At 40.1% G+C, this 21,077-nt stretch overlaps 2 protein-coding genes across 3 annotated transcripts; one reads left to right on the top strand and one right to left on the bottom strand.

The window, feature by feature from the left end:
* The first annotated feature begins 397 nt into the window (after positions 1–397).
* Positions 398–10,668, top strand: LOC111231029 (desmoglein-2-like). The gene is made up of 14 exons (XM_022757977.1): positions 398–585; positions 1,302–1,418; positions 2,063–2,221; positions 2,321–2,462; positions 2,581–2,744; positions 3,231–3,365; positions 3,463–3,648; positions 3,785–4,050; positions 4,174–4,316; positions 4,415–4,636; positions 5,233–5,463; positions 5,687–5,814; positions 5,947–6,237; positions 7,799–10,668. Exons 1-14 carry the CDS (start codon positions 532–534, stop codon positions 8,690–8,692), a joined length of 3,132 nt encoding a protein of 1,043 aa, XP_022613698.1. The 5' UTR covers positions 398–531; the 3' UTR covers positions 8,693–10,668.
* A 2,586-nt stretch (positions 10,669–13,254) lies between these two features.
* On the bottom strand, positions 13,255–17,572 carry LOC111231260 (tubulin beta-2A chain-like). Of its 2 annotated transcripts, XM_022758307.1 has the most exons (5): positions 17,381–17,572; positions 16,820–16,928; positions 16,514–16,522; positions 15,373–15,483; positions 13,255–14,701 (listed from the first exon to the last, which is right to left on the bottom strand). In XM_022758307.1, the coding sequence occupies exons 1-5, from the start codon at positions 17,435–17,437 to the stop codon at positions 13,617–13,619; spliced, it is 1,371 nt and encodes a 456-aa protein (XP_022614028.1). In that variant the 5' UTR covers positions 17,438–17,572; the 3' UTR covers positions 13,255–13,616. The 2 variants fall into 2 exon arrangements, with proteins under 2 accessions (XP_022614028.1, XP_022614029.1); XM_022758308.1 differs by lacking the exon at positions 16,514–16,522.
* Between the last annotated feature and the right edge of the window lie 3,505 nt (positions 17,573–21,077).

The following is a 21,077-nucleotide window of genomic DNA, read 5'->3' as shown; positions in this document are numbered from 1 at the left end:
CTCCTTGGGAATTTCACACGTGAAGCGAAAGTCTAACAGATAAGTGAGAAAGTTGATGGAAAAAAGGACTCTGGTATATTTTAAACAAACCGAATACCAAAATCAAACATAGCAGACTTAATCCCCAAACTTAAGATGGAAATGTTATCATCATCATTTCACACATTGTCACTTCAGATCAACAATTAAACATGACCAACTGGTTTAAACACAATTAGTTGCCAGCTCAGGAGCGGTTTCCTCGGAGGTTTAGTCCACCTTTACGCGTGTGTGAGTGCGCGTTATTTTTTTTTCTTTAAAGACAATAGGCTGCACGCAAACATTGCAGCTATGCGGGCCGTGGACAAAACCACCCCCTCTCTCCGCCTGTTATCAGAAGTGAGCAATCAAACCGAGCGAGGAACCGCCTATATGTAATATTTCAACTCAGCCTCAGAGGGGTCAAAGTCGACACGAAAGCAACAATAGACCACAGACGATTCCACTTCAACAGGAGGATCAGTAAAGTTTTAGACATTTATTTTCAAGCTGATGGCTCCACTGCTGAAATGCGCCGTTTTCATCCTGCTGGCGATCTTCCTAACGGTAAGTAAACGAGTCAGTATGTTCAACATGTTGTTCGATTCGTTCGGCTTTGTCAGAATAGCGGATTTTGAACAGGTGTGGCCCTTCTCTATTTGCCGTGTGGAGGTAACCTCGTCAGATGCTTTGCAGCCTGTAGACTAAAAGTTAAAGCATTGAGTATCCAGTTGAAGATTAACGACAGAAAAAAGTAAATGCGTAGTTTCCGTATTTACTCTCTCTTACTGTGCTGGAAGGTCACTGGGCAGCTCTTTCTTTATTTCCTCTTCAGCAACACAGCTTTTCACAGGCATTACCCTGAATATTGGATTGGGGGGGACTACAGGGGCACAGTCTTGATCTCTTCCAACTATTGGGTGGAAGTTTTTTTTGAATCACATTGTCAGATTAGAGGAAGTTTTTAACTTTGAGACAATTTAGATGTACATGGTAACATGGATGATGATATTAAATATTATATGTTCTAGCTTTAAAAGACTTTCAACCTTGAAATTGAAGTTTTATTGACAACAATAAATGAGCGCACATTTTGTGTGTGTGTGTGTGTGTGTGTGTTTGTTTGTTTGTTGTTGGGCCTAACCTCTTATGATGTAAAGGAAAAACCAGTGTAAACTGATGGCATATGGGTATTAGTCAGGAGCAACAATACACCATATGATTTTGTAATCATTACACATTATTATTAATAATACATTTTTCCCCTATTTGTTTACCCGCAGTCAGTTCCGGTGGAGGCAGAAGGAAATGACTTACACAGACAGAAAAGAGAATGGATCCTGGCCCCCAGGAAGCTGAAGGAGAACATCGATTACACCGGCTTGCAGTTTATTGCTAAAGTGTGTATTGAAAAATTCTTTTAAAATTGAATACCCTAATTCTTCATTTGCATCATCTGAAAATATACAGAATATTGAATGTGTGTTTAATGTAGGTACAGCAACATTGCATTCCTTCAAATATTTATGATGTAGACAGGTAACGTGTATTTTACACCTCACTGCTTTAATCCTTTGTTTTTTAAAGCTTAGTTTAGGCTAAGTGCGTGTGTGTGAGAACATCTATCTCTTTGGCCAAATTCCATGTTCTTAACAAGTCAGTTCAGATCTGGGACATGATCATATACATGTTTTTGTTCACACTCTTATATGCCCACACCTCTGTTTGATGTTCTAAAGCTAAACAAGTTTAATATCTCAGCTAGATATCTGCCAACTGTCGTTATTCTCATCATAGCAAAAACTGTCTGGATGCCAAACCTCAGCTTGGGTATATATCACATATGTCACTTGCTTGCATTTGCATGATTTGAATGACGTTTGAAATTACATCTCATAGAATACAGTTGGGAAAAGACAACATGTTATTTTTATAATGAAAACTTCCAGTAAATAAGCGACTTTTAGACTTTTCATTGTGAATTGAAAGTCACAGATGTCCAAATCAGGCACATAAATTTTGCGTTTCCGTATTTGTGTTTCAGATTCACTCTGACAAGGCAAGCAAACAGTCGAAGATATTATATTATCTAACAGGGCCCGGTGTTGATGAGCCACCTCAACATAGATTTTCTATCGACGCTCAAACTGGCTATGTGAAAGTCAATGTCATTCTGGATCGAGAAGATATCGCCTTCTATCATGTAAGAGCACTTATAAATCCCGTTTGTAAAGTATGAGGCATTTCTGGTCACGTGCTCAGTGAGGAAATGGTAAAGTGGTTCTGATATCTTTTCTTGCAGTTGAAAGGTAGTGCAAAATACATCGACGGGACCCCCGCTGAAAATGATATTGACCTTAAAATTACCGTGGAGGATGAGAATGACAACCCACCAATCATTCAAGCAAAGCAAGTCGGATTTGTCAATGAATCCAGTGCAGCAGGTATTTTAAGACATGTACATTATATTGGTGAAATGGCTCCTGAAAAGAAAATGATTTTTACCGGTACGTAATCATCTGTATTTAATCTGTATATTTAATTTGCTTTGGTGATTCCTAGGTACTTTTGTCATGAAAGTGATAGCTACTGATGCTGATGAAGCGAACACAACCCGATCCAAGATCTACTACAGCATTGTGGAGGAGAGTAGCTCAGCTGGGATGTTCTACATCAACTCTCAGACCGGGGAGGTCATAGTTAAAAGGAACACTCTTGATAGGGAGGTGAGGCACTTTACCCACCCCTGAAGTTTCTTGAAACTCTTTGTCCAGTACAACCAATTATATTTATTGTAAAAGCTTGCAACACATGGTGAATCTCACATTCACACTTTACAGGCCTTTTGCCATCAGCACTTATTTTCGTGAATATGCCTCTTATCAGTTCAGGTGTGGCCTAATAGGTCAAGGGGCTAAGTCCCGCCTTCCTGGAACTGGGCAAAAGTCACGTTTTCAACAGTATGGATATGTCAATTTAGCATCACCACACAAGATAAACATGTTCTATTTTCCACCAGAAACATAATTCCCTGTTGGATCACAGGCAGTGAGAAAGAAAGAAAGGAAGAAAGTGAAAAAAAATTATAAATTTTTAGAAATATTCAACCAAATATTAAGACAGAATCATAGTCACGTTCATCAACAAGTTATGGGAAACTAAAAACTAGAAGGCATTAATCTCTGATCTTTTCTTTTTCTTTTTTTTTCAAGACGAAAGCTACATATACGTTGACTGTCAGTGCCACTGACATGGAAGGGCAAGCAATAGGAAAAACAGGAACCGAGCAAATTGAGATCAAAATTCTGGACATAAACGACAATGTTCCAACCCTGGAAAAAGAAACGGTAGGGCTGACACAATTGTCACAATTAAAAACTCTTGTCTTCTGTTTTTATTTTTTTTAAATTTAAGCATAACTTTGCATGTGCATTTTACTTGTAGTATGAAGGGAGTGTGGAAGAGAACACCATTAATGTGGAAGTGATGAGGATCAAAGCCATTGACATGGATCTGATTCACACTGACAACTGGCTGGCTGTCTTCGAAATCATTTCAGGGAATGAGGCAGGCTATTTCAGTATCACCACTGATAATAAGACCAATGAGGGAATTATCATGATTCACAAGGTAAAAAAAATTGTACTCTGATTTTGATGGACTATGTAACCATATACAGTAAAATGAAGAATTTGATTCAGTCAGCAGAGAAATTCTATTATGAAACGTGTACTGCATATCCTGTGCATTATCCTTTAATCTACAGGCCCTGGACTATGAGCAACTAAAGATGCTCAACTTGGAAGTGGCTATTTCCAACATAGCAAAGTACAATTTGGGGACAACCACCTCAACCACAAAATCCTACCCCATTAAAATCAATGTGATCAATCAGAAGGAAGGCCCCCGTTTCCAACCAACTACCAAAGTGGTGTCTGTCTCTGAGGGCAACGATTCCGTCTTCATCAACAAAATCATCACCAATTACGCTGCTATTGACAGTGACACACTACAGAAAGCCACCAACGTAAGGTATGGCCTCAAAGAGTAGTGAAAGACCTTACTAAACAACTCTTTGTGTGTCTGAATTGATTTATTGTACATGAGTGCCTTTTTTTTTTTTGTCCTCACATGTACGGATTTTCAATCTTTCAGGTATGCAAAACTCTATGATGAGGACAACTGGTTGATTATTGATGAAAAGACAGCAGACATCAAGCTGAATAAACTGCCTGACAGAGAGTCCAAGTACCTGATTAATGGAACATATTATGCCAAAATTATATGTATCTCCAATGGTGAGTTCTGTAAATATGACAGTCATCATTATTCCACTATGGACGTACTGTATGCGGTGTTCAACAGGTTAATGCAATTTCTCTTCTTTGGCTTTCAGAGACACCCTCAAAAACTGCCACAGGGACCATAGCCATTCAGGTGGAGGACTTTAATGATCACTGTCCAAAACTGACCGCTACAACTCACACCATGTGCCTCGAGGATAATGTGATCTACGCCACAGCAGTAGACGAGGATGAGTTCCCCAATTCAGCACCATTTGAGTTCACTGTGATTCAGGGAAGCAGCAAGGGGAAATGGACAGTGGAGCATCTTAATGGTAAGGCCATGTGAAGAGGACAGTTACTCCTTGTCAAAGTTGCGGCAAATCGCTGTTAAATGGGCGGGGCTCTAAAAGGTTTTTATTACAAATTCTGTATTCAGCTCTAGTTTTTAAATCCCAAACTTTTCTAAAGACTTACAAGCAGACTATGGTCATGTTTTTTTATTGTTAATTTTCATTGGCTTCACACTGTACAAATTTGTATGAATAGCAAAAACATTTCATTGTTTACGTTGTTATGGTTCGCTTCAAATCCATTGTAATTTAAACTCCAGAATTTCTTAGCCAGGGGTGTTTTGCTCTTAACTTGCATATTACTGTTCGTTTTATTACTTTCCTGGAATGTACTTTGTCACAGACTGCATACCATCTCAGTATTACAGCTTCACTGCACTGCCGTTGTGCATTGAATCATTTTTTATGTTATAAGCTACACTTTTCCTGCTATGCAAAGTAAATGTCTGTCATGAAAAAGTTCCATCTTGGCTTTTTAACTGCTGTATAATAAAAAGGAAGCATTATTACGTATCACAAACAAACATATATATAACTTGTGCAGCAAACCTTAAAATTTGTGATTCGTCCTTTTTCAGAAACCACAGCCATCCTGCGAGACCAAGCCAAATTGTGGCCAGGCATCTACAGAGTGGCAGTGGACGTCAAGGACCAGCAAGGAAAGTCGTGTGGTGATGTTCAGATGATGGACGTAACAGTATGCACCTGCCATGAAAGCACTAAAACCTGCATGTCACGCCAGACAACGACTTCAGGTTTTGGAGCTGCAGGTGTCCTGCTTCTGCTCCTGGGACTGCTGCTACTGCTGTGTGAGTGAACTATTTCTGATTTTTTTTCCCCTTTTTGTATGTTTCGTTTTTAACTTTACCATACAAGGTTGCCACAAAATCTTGGCTATGCTGTCCTTATTTTGATTCCATATGTTTATTTTACACACACACACACACACACACACACACACACACACACACACATACATATATACATATATATATATATATATGTATGTTTATGTTTATGTTTATTTTTCAGTGCTGCCCCTGCTGCTGCTGTTCTGCCTATGTGGAGGTGCTGCAGCTATGGGAAATTTCAAGCCCATTCCATTTGATACGAAACAAGGGCTAATCTCATATCACACCGAGGGACAGGGAGAAGACAAGGTACTTTGATCAGTGCAGCGTTGATATGAATGGATCTTATATAATGTTTAGATATTTTTAGTTTTGAAAATGTGTTAATCACGTTTGCCTAAAATGCTATGTCTGTAATGGAATCTCATATTTTTGTCACAGGAAGTTCCTCTTCTACATGTCCCAGTGGAAGTTGATCATGGCACAGTTAATGCCAATGACGGCAATGGGGCAAATGGGTACGGAGAACTTGGAGGAGGAGCTGGGGGAGGCCAAATTTTTATAATCAATGACAAGAAGAATTACGGCCATTACGTCATGGGTCAAAAGGAGAGGGAAGTACCCGTTTCAGGAATGATGATAGGACAAGAAGACCATTTCTCTCAATACGGAGCTGGGGCCTTTGATGGGATGGCTCTATCTGAGCAGTTCCTGGAAGAGTATTATTCAAGTGTGAGTATCTTAAAATTTAATTGAAATCACAATAGGGTAGAATTANTATATATATATACATATATATATATATGTATGTATGTTTATGTTTATGTTTATTTTTCAGTGCTGCCCCTGCTGCTGCTGTTCTGCCTATGTGGAGGTGCTGCAGCTATGGGAAATTTCAAGCCCATTCCATTTGATACGAAACAAGGGCTAATCTCATATCACACCGAGGGACAGGGAGAAGACAAGGTACTTTGATCAGTGCAGCGTTGATATGAATGGATCTTATATAATGTTTAGATATTTTTAGTTTTGAAAATGTGTTAATCACGTTTGCCTAAAATGCTATGTCTGTAATGGAATCTCATATTTTTGTCACAGGAAGTTCCTCTTCTACATGTCCCAGTGGAAGTTGATCATGGCACAGTTAATGCCAATGACGGCAATGGGGCAAATGGGTACGGAGAACTTGGAGGAGGAGCTGGGGGAGGCCAAATTTTTATAATCAATGACAAGAAGAATTACGGCCATTACGTCATGGGTCAAAAGGAGAGGGAAGTAACCGTTTCAGGAATGATGATAGGACAAGAAGACCATTTCTCTCAATACGGAGCTGGGGCCTTTGATGGGATGGCTCTATCTGAGCAGTTCCTGGAAGAGTATTATTCAAGTGTGAGTATCTTAAAATTTAATTGAAATCACAATAGGGTAGAATTAAGATGATGATAAATACACTACTGGTCAAAGGTTTTAGAACATTTAAGCTTTTCCAACTGTTTAAATGAACATAATTCAGTCTCTCTGTGTTTCTGAAATAAAAGCAATGAAAAGAATAAATAATTGAAGTTTTTAAAAACAAGGAATCGGAGAACATTTTTATTGAACTCATTCTAATTGAATTATTTGACTCATCCAGCAGCCAGTCACACTCATGATGTTATTTCTACAATGGAAATCAAATGATCCAACATTGTTGCAGAAGTTCCCACAAATGTGCTGCACTTGCAGGTTGTTTTGGTATCACCTTCTGTCTAGTTCATCATGGAGTGAATGTTTTGGCTCATTATCGCCATGTTAGGATGAACCCCTGATCAACCAGTCTGTCTTCCTTTGTTACTCCCCTTTATTTCATCATTCTGATAGCAGTAAAACTTCCTGAAGTACAGTATTGTACTAATAATGCATCAGAGGGTGTAGTGACACAGTTTGTTCCAACACTGCTTTTTTACAGACAGAGGATTTGTAAGTAACCACAAAAATTTGGGGCACCAGTAAGAAATGTTTGCATTAGCTTTAAAGGCTTAATTTACTTCCAATTCTGCAGGTAAACTGTAAGTTAACCAATTTTTTTTTTCAAAAAAGGCCTATTTAACAGTTTTTGTTGACCTAAACTTTTTTTTATTACCTTGTGCAGCTTACCTTTCTACCATTTACACTTGAGCTGCTTAGATTTCAACAAAACTTGGAAAAATGGGGGTGTTCTAAAAGTTTTGACTGGTAGTATACATATTCAGATAAGTGAAATGTCAGTCTATTTGAAGTGCAACTCATATATTCGGATTTTATTTGTTTGCAGAAATCAAACCATGCTGTACAACAGTGCCAGCAGACGGATGCACTGCTGGTCTATGACTATGAGGGTCAGGAGTCCCTGGCAGGTTCTGTAGGTTGCTGCAGCCTTCTTGAGAACGATGATGATCTTGCATTCCTGAATGACCTTGGGCCTAAATTTAAAACCCTGGCCGAGATCTGTCAGGGATCAAACATAGTGATCGAGTCTGTGGATATCTCCCCAATCAGGCCAGTGTCTCCAGTCAGGCCCTCCACCCACACACACGTGCAAACTCACACAGAATCAATGAGGGAGAGGGACCACGTAAACATCAACACCATCAACACCTCCAATGTAGCTTCAGGATCGTCTACCATCATCCAGGATAAGATAATGATGCCCAGTCCGACAGTGCTCATACAGCAGCCCACTATGTACTATGCTGCTACGCCCATGTATGTAGTTGAGTCCCAACCCCAAATGGTGCTTGTGGCAGGGGGTACCCAGCAGCAGTCAGTGGCTCAAGTTGGGCTAAGTCAGGGGCTGGTGCAGGTTGGTGGTCTCCAGGGGCCTCAGGGTGTGGTCCTTGTGGATAGGCAGGTAGGAATGGGTGGAGTGACAGGGCAGGTAGCGCAAGGCCTTTCACAAGGAACTGTCTCCAGGTCCAGAAAAGTGTTGGTGGTGGAGAATGGGTCCTCAGGTGGAGGGCAAGGTCTAGGACAGGGGTCTACAGCACAGGGCTTGGAGGTGAGTCAAGGTGTACAGAGTTTTTCACTGAGTTCCCATGGTTCAACAGGATCTCATGATGACTCCTCTGTGATAGCCACACCCAAGCTGCAAGGTAACCAGAAACTGGTTGTGCAACATAAGAAGGTATTAGTCACTGAGAGAAATTTTGAATCTAGTACAAGAGCATAAGGCAAACCTTTTGTTTTGCATATTCACAAATTTCACATTGGTAAAAGGATAGTTTAGTTTGCTTTGCCTAAAGTGCAATAATGTATGTTGTCTTCTGGCAACACTAACACTACTGATCATACTAGTTAACACATGGTATTGACTTCATGACAATCTTGGCCATAAAAGGCATTGGGTTTCCATAGTTTTACTAGGTAGGAAAATTACTCATTAATACCAAATAGTGCTTTAATTTCTCGTATGCTACCTGTTAAAATGAGGCTGTGGTAACATTAGCTGAAAATGTACATGTTATAGTATTTGTGTAAAGTACGCAGTAGAACTGCAAGAAAACAGATTCTTTGACCCCTGTTAAACCTTGGCTAATGACCGTTTACCTTAGGCACCAAATGACAGCCCTAAAAGCACTCTATTTATTTCAGGTACGCTAGTGTGGCTGCAGGGCGGGAACAGTCAAAGTAAACAGAACAGAACTAGACCAGTCAGACCTACAGTGTCTACTTACCTATTCAAACAGAAACTAAGAACCTCAGTCCGAATCTCCTAGCCAAAAAGAAACTGGAACAAGCAGAGAACAGACAAAAAGGCCACCCACCTACATCTCTCAGGGAAGAAATAAGTGGACACTTATCAAAGTTTAAAGTCAGATCAGTGAGTTCCCTTCCTATTCCAGCTCCCAACCTGCCAGGCTAGAGTAGGGAAGGGAACCATTGGACTGGTTGTAGCTGGTCCTGTATCCCTGAGGGCTGCATTTGGGAACCAATCACCAGCCAGAACTCTGCTGAACAATCAAACTAGCCAACCAATCATAGCACCCCGACTGCAGGTCAGACACATCTACACCTCAATAAGAACAAAAGGAGAGAGAAATGCAAAACATATAATGTACAAGTACACAGAAAAAAAGATTATAGTTTGTAACATCAGACAGATAGTGGGAACCAGTGATAATTTGGTAACGTTACTATAATAGATGTAGGATTGGAAAGCGGAAAATGAAATGTTTGAAAGTTAATAGTCATGTCATTGGTATGGATCAATACTCTTTTTCAAACAGCAGTTAAACTCTTACTTATTGCTCTTTTTGATAAGAATAGCACAGAACCAGTTTCAGAACTCTGAAAACAGTGTGTCCATAGAATTCCTGTTGAAACGACCACACAATGATACATTTTAAAGTCACTTGGGCAGAGGTAGAGATAAAGTTTCTGCACTTAGTATCACGTTTGCATTAATCCATACAGGCTCTGCTCCAAGTGCTGTATATGTTTGTGTGGTGTATTCTTAAAGATACTTGTTTTAGCTAGCCTTAGCTATGCCATAAGTTGTCCAGCTTACCTTTGGCTTGCTGTTGCTACTTAGTTATACTGTAACTAAGAGAGAATTGTTATATGGGTGGCTTCCTTGGAAACAGCTGGTAACATAGATAAATGCCATTCATACAGTACAACTGATGAAAGCACTGTTCACAGAAGGAGCAACGTGTTTGAATGATTTATTGCATCAAGAAGGGATAAAATTCTTTATCAGTATGAACCACAGTCATTATAGACTATAAACCAAAGGAGACAACACTACACAAGTTCCCTATTGTATTGTTTCACTTGTACAATAAGACAAGTAACTCCAAAAAAGTGCCAAAGCTGTTAATTTTTTTTTCTTTACAAATGTATATTGTGACATAATTCCTAGATATATTTTTAATATGTTTGTCATGTTATGGGTAAGGTAACATAATTTGTGTATGTGTATGGGAAAAATGAGCTTGCCAAGCACTGAAAACATTTGGTAGAATGACATTGTTTGATATTGCTGTTCTTGCTATTGATATGTATGTATTTTTGTCTCCAGTACATGATGTGCTGTATGAATATAGCGTATATTGCTTTAGAGCAGAACAGTACTAAAGCAGCATTATAGTGGGGATGTTTTCTTTTTTTAAGTTTTGCACCTCATATCAGAATAAAATCAAACTGAAAAAAAACAGTTGTATTGGCCATTTCTTTCTGAGTAAACAGATCATATAAAACATAGTTTTGCAATATATAATAATACAGATCATGTCAAGTATTGTACATCAGGGATCAAACACTGGTATGTGACCTCATCTGAAGATTTAACAATATTTATATTTATTAGATTGTTCATTAGATGAACAATCTAATGAATATAAATAGGTTTAACTGATGCAATGTTTCAGCCGTATAGCTTTCAACACGGAGGACATCATTCAGATCAACTGTATTTGTATACACAGCAAGTCAGATGCAAAGAAGTACATCATTCCATTATATTTTATTTTGAAATACTTCATTTGAAACTATGGTTTGGTGCTAATTGTCAAATGCACATACCTAAACCATTCAAATACTGACTGAACTTGCCAGGTTAAAAACATGAACGCAGTTCCTGACCTACACAGTTATGGCATATTTTTTTGTCAGTGAAAACACGTTTGAGTCGGTGAGGTTAAGGTCTCAAGGAATTTGCTCTAAGCTTTTCCCAAGCAGACAGCAGCATTCAACTGGTACAAGTGGCTTCTTTGTAGCTGACCAGAAAAGATTCGTTCATGCTTCACGTTAACAAAGAAGAGAAAGTAGAAAATCCGGTTTCCCCTCATGGATCAGGGTGCAAGTAGTTTACATGGAGAATGCAGGTGAAGTTGAAAAAACGGCCAGAGTGGGGTGCCAAAAGCCTGGTTTTCATCTTTCTAACCAGAGCTGAGACTTTGGCTGTTCTTTGGCCTATTGTTTATTTTAATAATATAATTAGTAACATTTTAATAAACTAATACCACAGGATGATGATCGTGCTGTTGTGATGCTGAGATGAGGGTATGTTGTGGGTTTGACTGTGCACAGGTTGAGTCGATGTGTGCTTTGTAGAAAGCCTTGGAATTTCCTCAGTAGTGCAATATTGTAGCGCATCTACATAATGTTCACATCAAGAAAAATGACACCTTTCTATTAGATATGTAAATACTAGAGAGTTATTATAGAGTTACAGAGGCTGCTTATTTGCATGATATGAAAGAGCATGTGGTTTGTTTGCTTACTGTTTCTATGCTATGTATCCTTGTGGGAAAATAAAGAATAGAGAGTGTAGTTTACTGAACAGTTATTAAAAAGTAAAATAAGATTCAAAAGAGGGACTTCTACATGTCCAGACATTTACTCCTTCTTATTCAGCTCCTGAGAGGAAGCCTCCCTGTTGTCTCATGCTGATAGAAATGTGAGCCAAGCCCTCACAAGTTTTTTCCAATCCAAAACAAGTCAGGTTAAAACAGCTTTACTGACTTATAAGTATGACTTAACAATTTTATTTTGAAATTCCAGTCCTGGCAGTACACACCTTAATAGATTCTCATTCTCTCTCTCTCTCTGTCCTTGCTTATCTAAGAGTAAAAACTTTTCCTTGCTTGTAAATGAGTTTGCAAATTTGTTGTCTTTAATTGCTTTGGTGTTATACTTGTGTCTAACCAAAACAGAAGTGTCCTCCAGACAATAGGGCACCTTACAAACATTGTTTTCCTGTCAATAGACAAAGCATTTAAAACTTCCCTGAGCAATTTCGTTAATTAATCTCTCTTCAAATCTGACACCTATAAAAATGTAAGTAAACCTGACCTGGAACATAAAAGGCCTAATGGTGTCATTGAAGTCGTCTGGCAGCTTGGAATGAATAAGACTTTCTCTATTTTCTCTTTTGCTTCTTCTATTATTATCTTTCCTCTGAGACAATTTGTTTAAAAATGATATTTGCTTCACGTCAGTCGGAAAGGAAAAGGGTTAATAACATGTAACATAACAAAATTACAAGATTATTTCTTTATTTTTCTCTAGAATTTGCTATTTTGGCCATCAGTCCTGTCAAAGCAGATGGTTTTCATCAACTCTCAGATGGAAAATTCCTGCTTTGACGGCCAGGACTGGGGTGTGGCAAATGTGCAACATATTTCAAACCTACACTCCTTACAGAGTAGTAAGGAGTTTCTGCCCGAACTGTCTGAATGGCAACGTGTCTTGTCAGGAAGCCAAAGCATATCAGCAAGTTTCATCATGCCACTCTCATAGTTTTCATTACATGTTCAGATTCCCAGTAATTGATGCAATTTCTCTCCTATTGCTTTCTCTGCAGATTTATTCATCTTCTGTTGCTGGATTCCTCAATGTTTATTTGGGTGTGTGTCAATCTGAAGGCTCTCTGGATAATAAGGTCATAGATCAAGATGTCACAAGAAGATGTCTCAACATTTTTATGGAACTCAAACCAAACAAGATTTTTCAAACTCAACTGGTTGCATCACGTTATTTGATGCTTCACATTTTAGAGGTTGCCATTCATCATCTTAAAAGGACCAAAATTTGTCCAGAGATAAAAGGTATTTTTGTCGATGACACAGCTAACTGGATACAAATCAACCTTGTTAGTCAGCCTCTCACCTGGTTTTTGTCTTTCGTGGGATAAGTTGAGGGCCTATGTTCCGATGAATTAATATCAAGTTTGCCCTATATTTGCCGTTACACCTCTGCAGCTATCAAATAAAAACATGACATCAAGTATTGACAGGAGTGGATGTTTTATTTGAGACAGTGAAAGCATGTTGAAATAAATGTTACAAAACTGTGTTTAGGACAAGACTTCTTTTTTGACACTTGCAAAGCATGACTCTGAAAACCAAATACTATAATACTTGCATAATTTTAAATTCTAATACCACTCGTGATCTTTGTCATTAAAAGCCATATCTATATGCAGCATAATTTTTGCTAAACAGCTATATTTCATCATGATCTGCACACTGCAATATGTAGTTGAACATTTGCATCTATAGCGTGCTTCTTGTGATCTCACTGCACTGTTCAACAACAATTACTATTTGGAGGGACTGGTTCACTCAGAATGTCAGGTTAGTGTTTTATAATCAGTGGCGAACATCGTGGCGGACATCTTCCTCATCCTCTATTTCATCTTCTTCATATTCACCCATCTCATCTGCGGTGGCATCCTGGTACTGCTGATACTCAGACACCAGGTCGTTCATGTTGCTCTCAGCCTCAGTGAACTCCATCTCATCCATTCCCTCTCCGGTGTACCAGTGGAGGAAGGCCTTGCGGCGGAACATGGCTGTGAACTGCTCCGAGATCCTCCTGAACAGCTCCTGGATGGCCGTGCTGTTGCCAATGAAGGTGGCGGACATCTTGAGACCACGGGGTGGGATGTCGCAAACAGCGGTCTTGACATTGTTTGGAATCCATTCGACAAAGTAGCTGCTGTTCTTGTTTTGCACGCTCAACATCTGCTCATCCACTTCCTTCATGGACATACGGCCACGGAAGATGGCCGCCACGGTGAGGTAGCGTCCGTGGCGAGGGTCACAGGCTGCCATCATATTCTTTGCGTCGAACATTTGCTGTGTGAGCTCTGGCACAGATAGGGCACGATACTGCTGACTGCCCCGGCTTGTGAGAGGCGCAAAGCCCGGCATGAAGAAATGCAAGCGAGGGAAGGGGACCATGTTGACAGCCAGCTTACGGAGGTCAGCGTTGAGCTGGCCAGGGAAGCGGAGACAGGTGGTCACCCCGCTCATGGTGGCTGATACTAGGTGGTTTAGGTCTCCGTAGGTAGGTGTGGTCAGCTTGAGGGTGCGGAAGCAAATATCGTACAGGGCCTCATTGTCAATGCTAAAGGTCTCATCTGTGTTTTCCACCAGCTGGTGGACAGAGAGAGTGGCGTTGTAGGGTTCCACCACAGTGTCGGACACCTTCGGGGAAGGCATGACACTGAAGGTATTCATGATGCGGTCGGGGTACTCCTCGCGGATCTTGCTGATGAGCAGTGTGCCCATTCCTGAGCCTGTACCTCCGCCCAGAGAGTGGGTGAGCTGAAAGCCCTGGAGGCAGTCGCAATTCTCAGACTCCTTCCTCACCACGTCCAGGACCGAGTCAACCAGCTCAGCTCCCTCGGTGTAATGACCCTTGGCCCAGTTATTCCCTGCTCCACTTTGACCTGTATGGTGGAATGTTTCAAGACAAATCATTTGTACAGACATACATGGTCTCCAGAGGATGGATCCTAATGACTATGATGATCTTGTAATTTTTCATCTAGCACCACCATAAGCATTACAGCCATTAACATTTTTTATATTTAGCAACATGTCTTGGCTGCATTGTCATGAAATTTACAGCCATAATGTCTAGACATGGTAAATTACATTCCTAATGACCTATAATTGTCTGGTTTAGATTTGATTCCATTTTTATTATCATAAAGCTTATAGACACTTCCTCTGTTTGTCTGTTTCCTGGTAAGGAGAAATGGTTAGTCATCCCATGATGCAGTTTTTTTTTCTTTTTTTTTTTTGGCCCCTGTATCGTCACTTGTGATCAGCACTGCAGCAGAATCTCCTAGTAGATTGCTTTTTCGCTGAGTCACTATGAGAGCTGTCTCAGTCTGACACAGCTGCACATGGACAATGCATCACAGCGCTGGCACATCGCTGAGAGGCTGCAGAAGCTTTGTGCTGGGAATATACAGTACTCTGCAGTGCTCTGAGGTGAACTAAGCACAGCTTTTTCAGGATATGACAGCACTTGCTGACATGCACACATATCGTACGCACATATTGCAGCTGGTTCAGGATGAATGGTTGACATCATGATTTACTGTCCACTCACCAAAGACAAAGTTGTCAGGCCTGAATAATTGTCCAAACGGGCCGGAGCGAACTGAATCCATGGTTCCTGGCTCCAGGTCCACCAGAATGGCACGGGGGACAAATTTGCTACCTTTGAAGGAAAAAGAGCAGAAGATAGAGGGATAGGGAGAAGTAATGGATGGAAGGGTGGGGTAAGCTATCGACAGTCTCAGCGTGCATGATGGCAGAGCGTTCGTAGTGATCCATGGAAAAAACTGTATTTCAAGTGATTCTTTTCTCCATTTTCTATATAAATAAATATACAGGTCTAAAAGGACATTAATTGAGCAGTACCGTTTGCTAATGTAAACATTTAGGTGAACAGCCTTTATGTTTAAAGGACACCACAGCCTCTCCATCAGGCTGGACATATTTAAAGACAGTGTGGTGCCTCCTGTTGTTTGTTTATGGCACTTTACCTTGCTCCACCCTCTCCGTCTGTGACCCCTCTTGCAAGCAAACTGCTGCAGCATGCTGCACTGCTTATTCTAGACCAGCGGGGCTTTCGAAGTGCTAAGCTCTGCAGAGTCCATTCAAATAAAGATGCAATCATCCCCTACCCGTGCCTCTTTTTCATCTCATCCCCATCTTGCCTGCTCAAGTCTTAATATTGCTTGCCCCTGTGAAAATCTGCCAGTTTGTCCTCTTTAGTTTTAACGAGAAATTGATTAGTAGGAATGCTCAATTAGTCTACATGCAATATTAAGCCAGTAGGCGACACTGATGTCAGCATGCAACATGGAAACAAGGGATCAATAATGCCAGCTGTTAGGAAATTGGATAGGGGTAGGCCGTAGTGGGCTTAATGTGCAGGCCTTTTTTTTATTTAGCAAAAGCAGATGAATGGGCACTGTTTGATCTCGATCCTGGATACAGATCTGCACTGACTTGTCCTTCTCTTAAAGGCTGAAACACAGGAGCTAGTGCTTTATGATTACGGCCGTCATTCACCGCATACTGCTCGACTGCTTAATGCACGATGGCTGGCTCTGAGCAGCAGCACAGGGTGCATTTGGAATGACCTTCAACATGCCACGCCAATAAAATCAGACACTGAAATCAGACCGAGGCACAGTGAGCTCGGGAGAGGGGGGGGGGGGCTATACAGAGACTGCAGATACCTGTACTCCCTATAGAGAGAGAGAGAGAGAGAGAGAGAGGGAAGTAGAGAGACAGAGAGAGAGATATTTTAGCAGGTTCACTGTCCTAATTTTTCCCTGCACTCATGGTGGGACCTACTTTCCCCTTGCAGCTATATTAATGACATGAGCATACAGTGGCATTCAAATGAGGTCTGTGTGATGTAAGGTCATGCAAGGATAATGAGCAATGGAAATAAAGCTCCATGTGGTGGTAAATTATTCAGATGCAAACACGTTATTTGTTTAAAACAAACATGGACTTTTTGTTTTCTTTTTTTTTTTTACCTGATGCTTCATTGTAGTAGACATTTATCCTCTCCAGCTGCAGGTCACTGTCACCTTGGTAACTACCGGTGGGATCGATGCCATGCTCATCACTTATCACCTCCCAGAACTAAGATGGGGCAAACACAATCACGCACATCTTACATTGTTGGTGGGAAGTGGGGGGGATCATTTAGGAGCAAATCCTGGTGTGAAAGCGAGTTAAAGCGTGTGCGCCAGGTCTTATTGTGGTTGTTGCGCATCTGCTCGTGGCGACAAAAAGACACGCGGCGGTGGGGGGTGGAGGGGGGGCACATCAATGCGACCGCTGGCTCCGAGCAAAGCTCAGCCAGACTGAACCCCACCCTTCTTATCAATAGACAATTAATAATCTAATTCAAACTTTAAAAACGAAAAAGAAAAAGACATTTAGCCTATTCATTTCTTCCTCTAAGAGACGCTGAATCCATAAATTATTCAACACAAAAAACCCTGGAAAATAACACGTGTGACGTTCCGCATCAAAATAACAATGACTTAGTTAATTCTCCCGCTTCTTAAATTCAATGATAATGTTTATACCTTCGCCCCAATCTGATTTCCACACTGCCCAGCCTGGATGTGAACGATTTCCCTCATGGTGCGCTGCGGATGCGGGCAGAGAGCGTCCTGTCTCGACTTCACCGGCGTCCAGTCTTCAGTCTCTTGCCGCTGTGTTTCTAAAAATCAGCACTTGCCTCATTTCTAGGGCGAGTGTTGAGCCGGCGAGATAGATAAACGTGCTGCTGATCAGATGACGTTGCACACAGCGCAGCATCCCAGTATCCCCATCAGCCAATAGGAGCGCCCTGGTTTGATGCAGTGGACCAGAGGATCATGCTGCATCATCCTCCTGACATCACCCTGTCCCATGCAGGGGAAATGTGGCCTTTTTTTCCCTTGCTAGGCTGAGGTTGTTCTGTAAAGTCTATAAGTAGCTAAATGTTTTACCTGCCAGAAAATGTAAAACTTTATCAGGGTTATACTGAAGGCTGCACATGTGCTGATTCAGTCAGATGACTGAGGTGGGTGGATGACATATTAAGAAACAAATACACAGGGAGCTGTGATGTTTTAGGCATTTTAACACTCAATATGAACTCAGTGATGTTCATGTTTTAGTGTGATAGATAGATAGATAGATAGATAGATAGATAGATAGATAGATACTTTATTTATGCCCTAAGGGAAATTCAATCAAATGCAGAGGCAGCTACAGAGAAAATGCTATGATTAGGTCAGAAATGAGCTGTTGGGCCTTTATTGACACCCTCAACCGAAACATCACCACCTACACCCAGGTTTGCTGTGTGGTTCATATTACTTTTGTTAAATTTGTTGAAGGATATGCACAGTGTAAGCATCAAGTCAAATTCAAGTCATAGCTTTGCCTAATATTTCAAATCACAAATTTGCCTCAAGGGGCTTCACAGCCAGAGTATGACACTGTCTCGACTCTGAAAAACCTTGGATTCTTTTCTCCATATTAAGTGGCAACTGGAATATAAAACAGGGTACAATGCAGGAGCCACCTTGGGAAGGGCCATTAGCTTTCCATTTTTAAGCCATGCTAGCAGCATAGCTCTTTTCAAACTGATGGCTCATCCACCACATTGATCCAGGCTGAAATATCTCAACATGTATTGGATGGATTCTCATAACAGTTTGTCCTGATATTCATGGTCTTTAGAGAATGAATCCAAATAACTTTGGTGATCGTCTTGACTTTTCCTCTTGTGCGACCATGGCCTAGTTTGGTACAGACATTAACCCCCCCCCCCCCCCCCCCCCTCCTCCCCCCACGATGAATTGTAATAACTTTGGTGATTTCTAATCACAATCACCATCATCAGGCCAGTATTCTAATTTGTCTAATACTTTGATTAATGACAAAAAAACCTGCAAAACCAATGTCATTTCCATTGTGTTTAGTGCTAATTAGCACACGTTAGCATGTTGATAAGATAAGCTAAGATGGTGAACAGGGTAAATGTTACACCCATCAATATTAGTATTGTCATGGTGAGGATATTAGCATGCTGGTGTTGCCTACACACAGCCTCACAGAGGCTACACTTTTAGCCTTGTCAATTGCAAGTGATTTCTAACTCATCAAATCAGTAAAAAGTAATACAGACAACTTTCAGGGCCCCAAGGGTCTGGGGGCGTTACTTGCTATATCTGATTGGTAACCTAGCCTTGGCTACAACCATTGTGATTTTGAAACCCTATTGCATGATTCATCTAAAAAAAATTCATATAAAAAAATGGGAGAGGGGAGTGCAAACTTTATTTTTTCAATCTTTAAAAGTCATTTTCTCAGACACAGGGCCTCCGGCCAACAGTGAAAATATTTGAATGATATATTGCTTGGGATCAACGTTGAAAAGTTGCTGTAAAAGAAAGACTCAATGAAATTCATAGTTGATCAATAAATAGTGGTTTATTTTAACAACAGGTATGGCTTATATACAAGTGCATTATGTCTGTTAAAACAAAAACAAAATGAAACCAAAGAATTGGAAATTATAAATGGTACAATCCATGGTTTTTACATTCATTCAAATCTCCCGTCGAGAGATTTGGAGTCGCACGGTTGAGAGAAGCAAAACCTGAAATGTGTACACTGGGGACTTCATGTCTCTGAGACTTATTTACCAAGTTCAAAACTATTCACCAGTCCATCCATATTATGATCCACGATCTTTCATGTTATCCACACATTTACTATTTACAAAGACATAACCCATTCTTCTTCTTTTTTTTCTTTTTTTTTGCTTTTCCACCAGTGAGTGTTTGCCTGTCTACCCTATCGCTGGTGCTAACATTGCTTTGGATTGCTTTCACTGATTTTTACTTTTTAATTTTTACTCCAAATGAAGTCAAACCAAATGCTTACTACGAATGACGAAATAGCTCCCATCAGCAGTGTGGAATAGGAGTTGTGAAAGCAAAAGCAACAGATCTCAGAGAAGCCTCTGGTTGTATTGTGCTGTGTCATTGTCTTTACACTGGTGTTGCATGGGGTTTTGGCGATACACACAGTTCTATATCTGCAATACGCACACTGAGACAGAGAGACCAACACTCACAGACAACGAGAACTCGGAGTAATGTGAAGCTACTGACCACCGCAGTCAACCCACTCTCTACTGCAGATGCCAAGAATTCCTTCTTATATCCAGGTTCAACATCCTGTTCCACAAAGTAGATTACATGTGGGTCTATTGCAAAAAGTTAATATAGTCATTTCTTTATTGTATTCAAAATCCCACTTCATTTTCCCTTTTTTTTTCTTTTCTTTTTTTTTTTTTTTTTTGACTGTCAAGATGCCATGCTCCACCATATCTGACATCACATGATTGCAGGGCATTGTGCTTTGAGGCTTAGCAGCATGGCATACGTATATGTCAGACATTTAATGTTCTCATGAATCTATCAATAAATGGAAGTTTGTTGACTCCATGATCTGTTAAAAGATCATCCATGAATCGACCAAAAATAGAGCTTTCATTTTTTGATTCAAGCTTCATTTGAGAAAAAAAAAAAACAAAAAAAAAAAACCACCAGGCAGGTTTGCCCACCCATTCAGATACCAAACGATATGCGGCCTTCATCAGTGCACGTCTGACTTGGATAAAAGCAAAACGACAATTTTGGTGAGTAAAGTACCTGTAAGGTTCTTCGTAAGTGTACCACAAGATGGTGAGAGTAACAGAAGACCTTCCGTTACGTCTGTTAAGTGTTGTCTTCGACTCCTGAATAACACCTTAATAGATCATCAATACTCCCTGGATAAATGTCATGATATACTGTGAGAGAGTTTTATCACATTTGAAATGACGAGACATCATTCAGTTGGCTCGAAAGTTTTACAGTACGTTGTTATTGTTATTATTATTATTATTATTATTACTTATTATTATTATTATTATTATTATGAGGATTGTTGTAAACAGTGGTCTATCTGTAATCACATATCTTTCTTTGACAAATATTACAACCTCCAATGTATGAAGTATGTAACTGCAACTGTCAAAGTTACACACATAGTTAAGTCAAGTATAATTCTGTCCATAGATGGACATGGACTTTGGATGAAAAAGTGCCTCCTTAAGCAAGAGTCTGTCAATTTAAGATTATGAATAGGTTTATCTATAAATAAAGATTTGACCTGTATTCTAAAATGTCATTTTGACAAATATATGAAATATTGCATTTTTTTTTTTTTTTAAGGTAA

This window comes from Seriola dumerili, unplaced genomic scaffold, assembly GCF_002260705.1.
Source record: "Seriola dumerili isolate Sdu_G_001 unplaced genomic scaffold, Sdu_1.0 BDQW01000291.1, whole genome shotgun sequence".
Classification (NCBI taxonomy): Eukaryota; Metazoa; Chordata; class Actinopteri; order Carangiformes; family Carangidae; genus Seriola; species Seriola dumerili.
This window is presented reverse-complemented; position numbering and strand designations above follow the sequence as displayed.

Excerpts from the sequence above, each read along its gene's own strand:
- LOC111231029 (XM_022757977.1), top strand. The coding sequence starts at position 532 with ATGGCTCCACTGCTGAAATGCGCCGTTTTCATCCTGCTGGCGATCTTC. Across the intron at positions 3,649-3,784 it reads GAATTATCATGATTCACAAG|GCCCTGGACTATGAGCAACT; the intron begins GTAAAAAAAATT and ends TTTAATCTACAG. Across the intron at positions 5,815-5,946 it reads AGGGACAGGGAGAAGACAAG|GAAGTTCCTCTTCTACATGT; the intron begins GTACTTTGATCA and ends TTTTTGTCACAG.
- LOC111231260 (XM_022758307.1), bottom strand. The coding sequence starts at position 17,437 with ATGAGGGAAATCGTTCACATCCAGGCTGGGCAGTGTGGAAATCAGATT. Across the intron at positions 16,929-17,380 it reads GAAATCAGATTGGGGCGAAG|TTCTGGGAGGTGATAAGTGA; the intron begins GTATAAACATTA and ends GCCCCATCTTAG. Across the intron at positions 14,702-15,372 it reads GCCTGACAACTTTGTCTTTG|GTCAAAGTGGAGCAGGGAAT; the intron begins GTGAGTGGACAG and ends TCCACCATACAG.